The sequence below is a fragment of the Dama dama genome, chromosome 9 (genome assembly GCF_033118175.1).
Source record: "Dama dama isolate Ldn47 chromosome 9, ASM3311817v1, whole genome shotgun sequence".
Taxonomy (NCBI): domain Eukaryota; kingdom Metazoa; phylum Chordata; class Mammalia; order Artiodactyla; family Cervidae; genus Dama; species Dama dama.
Genome location: NC_083689.1, coordinates 52,045,889 through 52,053,459, shown reverse-complemented (window position 1 = coordinate 52,053,459; position 7,571 = coordinate 52,045,889). Strand labels below are relative to the sequence as shown.

The following is a 7,571-nucleotide window of genomic DNA, read 5'->3' as shown; positions in this document are numbered from 1 at the left end:
TGGCATCTGTGATAGTTGGTAGTTTTAAGTGCACAAATGACTGAGGGCAGGAGGAGAAGGGGATGACAGAGGATGAGATGGATGGATAGCATCACCAACTCAGTGGACATGAATTTGAGCAAACTCCGGGAGACAGTAAAGGACAGGGGAAGACTGGTGTGCTGCAGTCCATGGAGTCACAAAGAGTCAGACATGACTTAGCAACTCAACAACAACAACAAAATAGAGATAAGGGTAGACTTGCCAAGCACCTGCTTATGGTTTTTCTTGAGATGCCAACTTCCTTAATAAATATTTTACCTTCTTTTTCACTTAAACAAAAGTGATGGATTGGTTAGTCCCTGTTGGCATTAAAAATTAACGTACTATTAATTCTTTTTGAAGACAAAAAATTTGTTTATTGTGGACAAATATAAAAATACAGAAAAACACAAAAAGGAAAACTAACCACTCTATTTTGGTATTACATGATAGCTAATATTTTTCTCTTTTTAAAACAAAATTGAATTCATTCTGAACATGCTGTTTTGTAACTTTATTCACTTAATTGTATCATGCACATTTTTCATGTTACCAAATATTTTTCCAGAATATTATTTTAATTGCTAATATTCCATTGTGCAGCCATGACTTAATTAGTTTGCCCTGATGTTGAACATTTAAATTGTTTTTTTCAATTTAAAACATTAGGAATGTTTCCCTACTCTTGGTGATCAATCATTTTACTTATTTATTTAACATAGCTGAATATCTCTTCTCTGTGGGGTGTTTGGCCTTTGTAGAGAGGTGAGACTCTAAAGGCTGAGATCCTCAGATTTAGGAGACCAGTGGCTGAGCCCCTAGGGCTCTCTTTATGGGAACTACCCTCCCCCCACAGATTACCAGTGGAACACGTAGAAGTGCAAATGAGGAAGGGAGAATCCACAACTTTCCCAGTCTCTTGCCTTGGAGCCCAGCTCCTCCGTGTACAGACACCCCAGGAAGCCTAAGTTGAGAGAGCAAACACACTTTGAATATGGTTCAAGTTCAAAGGGCTTGCTTGTTCCTCAAGTTGCTTAGGTTGCGTTAAAATAATACCTTCTAAATCAAGAAATCTGGATTATTTTCCTATAGGCCAGTGCTTGAGTCTGAATTTTATTATCTGATATCTAACACTAATATCAAGGGATTGGTATTTCCAGTTTCTCTTTTAGACTTGTACATCACTGGAATATAGAAGTGGAGTCTCTCATTCCCTTTCTGATCCTAAGGCTTCCAAGGAGAGAAACAAAAAGTCTCAAAAGTGTATACTAGAAGCATTTATTGCAAAATGAAGTTGAGTTCCCAATTTGGGAAAATAACAAAAGAGAGTTGTTCTACAGCTCTTCTGGGAAAAAATCCCTCTTGGGAGGCTTTGACTGGATAAGTTGTAGTCACCTGTCCACTTACTGTGCCAATTCCTTCTCCATGGCTCCAGAAATGGTTTCTGAGTTAGAAAAGTTGTCAGGTTATATGAGATACTGGTTTCCCCAGGAATGCGTAGGGAGAACTTTTCAAAAATGTGCATTGAGTTAAAAAACCCAACACCAAAAATACGTCCCTATAGGCAGGTGTGTAGTCTCTGCCTCACTTATCTCTATGAACTTATAGCTGATCTTTCTGGAGCTAGCCAGAGTAGGGGACGGTTACTCCTTCAGGAGTCTGGACAGAACACTTCCATTTTTGGCTTCCATCCCCTCTGATTCTTAGCCATACAGCTGGGCTGGATGTGGTCTGAAACTCCAGGGGCAAGTATTTTGAAGGTCTTTCTGGATATAGACCCCAAATCAAACTTCCCCTTTAGCAAGCTATAGTATTATAGGCAGAAAGACCAGGAAGTAACTTGCAGAAAAGATGAAATGGGGTCTACCCAAGTTAGGAGGCACAGATTCCCATTTCAGCTCTGTCAAGAACATGCTGTATCATCTTGGGCCTCCACTTCCCCATGTACAGCAGATATCAAGAGGACTACAGATCAACCCTGTGGTTTCCCAATTGTTTTCCTTACCTCTTCTCTCCAAGAGAGAAGCTGTGTCCCCTCCACTGTCATACAACTGAGCAGTAAGTTCCTGTGAGGTGCTGTCAGGCACTGCCCTTGCCCCGGGACCAAGCACTGCCTGGGGATCGCGTGCAGTAGTATTTGCTCACTACATGCCTACACTGGTCACACTTGACCATGCAGCACCACTGGAATTTGCAGTTACAGCTGCTGATAGCCTCAGTTCTTCTCTCTTCCACCTGCAGGCCGCATTCTGTGCACAAGCGCCCACAGCTGCATTGCTCCCATCTGGATGTGTTGCAGCTGTTCTGCAGACACTCCCGACCTTCTGTGCCATAGATGCCCAAGCTGGAATTGCGGGTACAGTAATCAGGCGATTCCTCTAAAAAGATCAGCTCAGCTTCTGCACTAGGAAGGAAGGCCTCGGTGGGTACCCAGTGGCCCTCAGCACTGTTCCCAGCCCTTAGCTGCCGTTTATCCATCTCAATTTTCAGTGCCCGTTCGTACTTGGCCTTTAGGTAGTTGCCCAACTCCCTGAAGTTAGCTAGCTGTAGCCAGCATGTCTGGATGCTACAGCTGCCCGAGATGCCGTGACATTTGCAAGTTCTCTTCATGGTGGCTCTCACTGCCTTCAGAGAAAGAAAGAGAGAGGGAGGACAAAAGGAGATTGGCTCTGAGTAGAGAAGATCAAAGGCTAGCAATTAATGGAACATTTTAGAGTTGTGTTTCTTAACTTTAGAGTACATCAGAATTATAAGGGAGGCCTGTGAAAAATATTTATTCCTGGGCCCTACCTCAGATCTTCTCAATTAGGAAGTTCAGGGGTTTAAAGGCTTTGGTACTGGTGATTTTAATGCTTTTCTGCGTGATTCTTATGGAAAAAGCCAGGCAAGTGTTGAGAAGGTGACTGGAGACAGGAAACCTAGGCTTAAGGCCTAACTATATCGCTTGTGAGCTTGTTTCTCTTTCTGCCCATAAGATTAAGCATGATCAAGAAAGCACTTTGTTAAAAAGAAGATGAAGAAGAAAGTACTCTGTAAACTAAAAATGAAAAATATGATAATTGGCACTGTTACTAAGTGTTGCAGCTGGGGGCTAGAGTGTTTATGGGTGTTTGGATTTGTCTTTTGGGCTCTCTTCCAGAGGGAAGGAAACCTGGGGTCTGAAGCCCTATCCCCAAGGTTGCTTTATCCCCATTATTGTTGCTTTGAAAACCTCTTCTCTACACTGGGCAGCCAGGACATCTAGGTACAGGTTCAAAGCAAAATTTCTATGCTTTTAGCTCCAAATACAACTAGAATCCAGATTTGAGTTCAGAACACTCCGAGGATTGCTACGTACCCCAGAAGTCTTGGGGGACAGCTGACCTTCCAGAGAAGCTTAAATCAGTCCCAACCTCTCCAGACCCAGAAAGACATTAGGACATAAGTTGTATAATAAACCCTTGTTAATTTCCTAGAACATGCAGTTGAAATGGTTAAAATTTTAAGTCATGGAAGCAAGGCCTTGCATCTGTATTGTTTTATGTTCTCAGAAACCTGCCTGTAGAAGGAGTTAGCATATAAGGTTTAGTGATAAAAGGACTAGACTGGAAGATCTGTTTCATTGCCTGGTTCTGATGCTAATTGGTTGTATTACCTTGGCCAAGTGATAGCTCTGCCTTAACTGGTTTTGTCATCCAAAGAATAGGGGTAGCTACCCTAGTCCTGCTGGGTGGTGTGGGATGAAACATGTTTGAGACAGCTCTTGATAAGTTGTGAAGGTCTGTACAGATGTGAGACTGTTGTAAATGCTCAGCCTATTGGCTCACTGGTCAATACATACCAGCCTGCCTGCCCTGTTGTTATGAAGATTCATCAGGGCTCTGGCATCCTTCCCCTTCTCCAGGCTGTCCACAAAGAGTTTGGAGATTCTTTCCCCAAATTCAACATTGTCACTACAACCTCCCCAGATCCAGCCATGGCCTCCTGCACATAAGGAAAGAGTAAGTTCTTTGTATAGCTTCCTGCTGAGTCCTAGAAGAGTCACGGTCATTTTAGGTGACGTAGCCAAACCATCCCCAAGAGTTGTAGAAGTGTGTAAAGCTATAGCTAAGTGAGACAGGGAGGGAATTCCCTGGCAGTCCAGTGATTAGGACTCCATGCTATCACTGCCATGGCCTGGGTTCAATCCCTGGTCGGGGAATTAAGATCCCACAAGCTGCACAGTATGGTAAAAAAAAAAAAGAAAAGTGAGACAGGGAAATGGAGGTATTTAGGGTGGGAATGGGGGTAGGGGGCAGTCTTATTTCTAAAGTCAACTTCCCACCCTTCAGATACTCCCCAGCTCTAGACAATTCAACTCCATACCCAAAGTAAAATTAGGATGCTAGGGCTGGCCCAGATGATCTCAAAGGTTCATTGATGTTCATTCTAGAATTCTGTACCATTATTGTACAGTAGTCTTATTAGAGCTATCTCCTCCCTCATTAGTGACAAATCTGAATAAGGATTTTCCAGGCAAGAATCCTGGAGTGGGTTTCCATTTCTTTCTTTAGGGGATCTTCCCAACCCAGGGATCAAACCCAGGTCTTCCACATTGCAAGCAGACTCTTTACTGTCTGAGCCATCAGGGAAGGCCTATAAGTCTCTTAGGCTGTCAGCAAATAATTTGATAGCTGTGGATTATGGACAAGCCATTCTAAGCCTGAAATAGGAGGGTTAGCTTTAAACTTTCTTTGGTTTCCTCCTTCCTAGATGCCTTATTGATTTTAGAGCTTGGTGCTACTTGCTTATCCTCTAATCATCTTAGAGTCTTGATCTAGGAGCACCCACCAAGGAGATTTCTGCTGGGGTTTAGGGGTTTGAAGAAGCTGTGTCTCTCAGGCTTTGTCTGGAAGACTTTAGCTTATGCTCAGCTCTAAACCCCTTACCTTTTCCCACACCCTTCAGAGGGCACAACTCACCTGTTTTACCGTTTTTTGACTCATCACAGCCACAGTTTTCAAAGTCACCCATGCTACAGTTCTTGGTGATGGTGTACATGACTCCAGCAGAGCTGATAGCGTGAATGAAAGAAGTCTCCCTGGTAGCTTTGAAAAGAAAGAGGCAACTGAAAACTAGGACCCTGATGACCCAAAGCAGGGGCTTTCAAAAAGCAATACCATTTCATTTCTCTCTCCTATCCCCCTCCCTCTTTGGGTTTATTAAGAGGATGTTATTCTGCTTGAGAGAGCAGTACATGCTTTCCCAGCATCCTTGCTTCACACAGGCAGGAATGAGCATCCCCATGCTACCGATGGGGAAAGTAAAACCCAGAGAGAAAGTGATGAAACTGAGGCCACTCTCCTCACCAGTTATGGCACTGGGACCAGGACCCAGTTCCCCTGATAATCCAGCCTAGGCCTCTGTTCATTAGCCATTGCTTCTGGTCCTCAGGCAGTAAGGATTCAGGGCTGTGAGGCTGGCTTATGAAAGAGAGAAGGGCATTTTTCTTCTTTCTGAGATGGACCTGGAGCCATGTAATAATTATAATGATAATACCTACTGCTTACTGAGCTTGTATCTTACTAAGTCCTTATAAATATTGTCCCATGTTGTTTCTCACCCTGTTTGTTATATACCCCACAGGAAAATACTTTCCCCCTCATTTTCTTTACCCCATTCCCCTCAACTTTCCTCAGGAAACTCTTCATTAATCATTTCTACATAAATGACTTTCTTGCAAACTACTATGCATAGTTATAAACAGCTGCACAGGTACATCATGCACACACACACACACACACACTCCACACACACACACACCACATACAGACACCACACACACACACACACACACACACACACACACACACCACACACACTCCACACACACACACACACCACACACCACACACACATACACCACACACCCTCCACACACACACACACCACACACACACACACCACACACACACACACTCCACATGAGGCATAGCTCAATGTGATCTCTCGGCTTCTCTGTTGTTGGGATTTTATGACAGTTGAAATTCCCTCAGGGGCTACGAACACTGACTCCTTTCCTCATTTTTATTTCATGCAAATATAAGTGTGTACAAACACAAATACAACATGAATTGAAAAATAGAGTAATTACACTTGTATATAGATACCTTTGATTCACCTCATTTAACCCTTACAACACTCCGGTGGACTAAACAGCTGACCTTATTGACCCCAGGGATAACACTGAGGTTCAGAGAAGGGGAAATAACCCACAATAAGGAAGTGGCAGATCACTGCCTGTATATGATAACTTTTTCATTTCACTGCACACATACATGCTACACATACATACATGCTGCACACCCAACTTCATGGACATATACCCCCTTGTACAGGTTGCACAAACTTACCACTTCTTAGCCTGTTGTGAGTGGAGAGCTGGAGAGCATTTTCAGGGCAGTTCCAGCGTTCCCAAGCAAATTGGAATTTGCACTCCTCGATGCCACTCTGGGCGCCCAGGGCCACACTGGTGGTATAGGTCAGATAGGCCTGGCAAAGGGAAAAGGGTGCGAGCTTCAGCCCTGGCTCTCATCAGGTCGTCTGGGTCAGAAGGTACAGACAGGAATCAAATGGGTTAGCTCTCCATTAGGGAATGATTGGTCATAGGTTCCTCTGCGTGGCTGACTTCTGACACTGTCTCCCCTCCCGTCTTTTCTTTCCCTAGAAGAGTTCCCTTAGGAACATGAATGGATAAAAACAGGAGCAGGAGACCATCCTACCTTGGGCCCTGTTATCAGGAAATTGTTCACTGACCTACCAAAAAGAGAAAAAGTGAGGCAGTTGGTGAATGGGGATGAGATAGTGGAAGCTTCCTTGGTGAGGAGTGAACAGTGGGAGGGAAGGACTTACCAAGCAGAGGCACTGAAGGTTACATAGCATATGCCCACAGCCACTCTGAGCATAAGTAGATCCCCCATGGCCCTTCCCACCCCCAGAAGACCAAGTCTAGCCCAGGGCCAAGTCCAGAGAAGTGAGGAAAGGGCAGGCCTTTCTCAGTATTTATGTAGGGAGATGCTGAATGGCCAAGGGGTGAAAAATCAACAGCTCTTCTCATTTGTCCCTCACTGGCAGGGCTGCAGGAGCCACTAACCCAATGAGGGACCAGGGAGGAGGGATTCAGCCCAAAGCCTGCAAGGGAAACCCCGCCCTGCCCCGCCCTGCCAACCTTTCTTCCCTCCCAGGCTGACAGAGGAGCTGAAACCTTTCCCTGCTCAGGAGGTTTCTACCCTCTATAAGTCGGACTTCTTTCTCTTCCTGCTCGAGGGCTCATTAATCAGAATCTTATAGCCCAGAGAAGACAAGTTTTCTTGTCTCTGCAGAATTAACTCTGCTAATTCTGAAGAGAGGTCACCTCTCCCTCAAAGTTATGGGGTTCTCACTCATTAACGAGACCCCACTCCTTACCCTGCCTTCCTCCTCAGGGTGTTAACAGTTACAGAGGAACTCTATCTGGAGCTCTCTCCTCCTTGTTCTACCCAAGTAAACAAGTGCACCATTGTTGCCTCCGCCCTTGGTGACTGTAAAGTGGT

General features: G+C 44.6%; 1 protein-coding gene across 1 annotated transcript; it reads right to left on the bottom strand.

The window, feature by feature from the left end:
• Positions 1-629: 629 nt before the first annotated feature.
• On the bottom strand, positions 630-6,997 carry WNT8A (Wnt family member 8A). The gene is made up of 6 exons (XM_061149418.1): positions 6,892-6,997; positions 6,762-6,795; positions 6,393-6,531; positions 4,962-5,087; positions 3,842-3,984; positions 630-2,646 (listed from the first exon to the last, which is right to left on the bottom strand). Exons 1-6 carry the CDS (start codon positions 6,957-6,959, stop codon positions 2,101-2,103), a joined length of 1,056 nt encoding a protein of 351 aa, XP_061005401.1. The 5' UTR covers positions 6,960-6,997; the 3' UTR covers positions 630-2,100.
• Between the last annotated feature and the right edge of the window lie 574 nt (positions 6,998-7,571).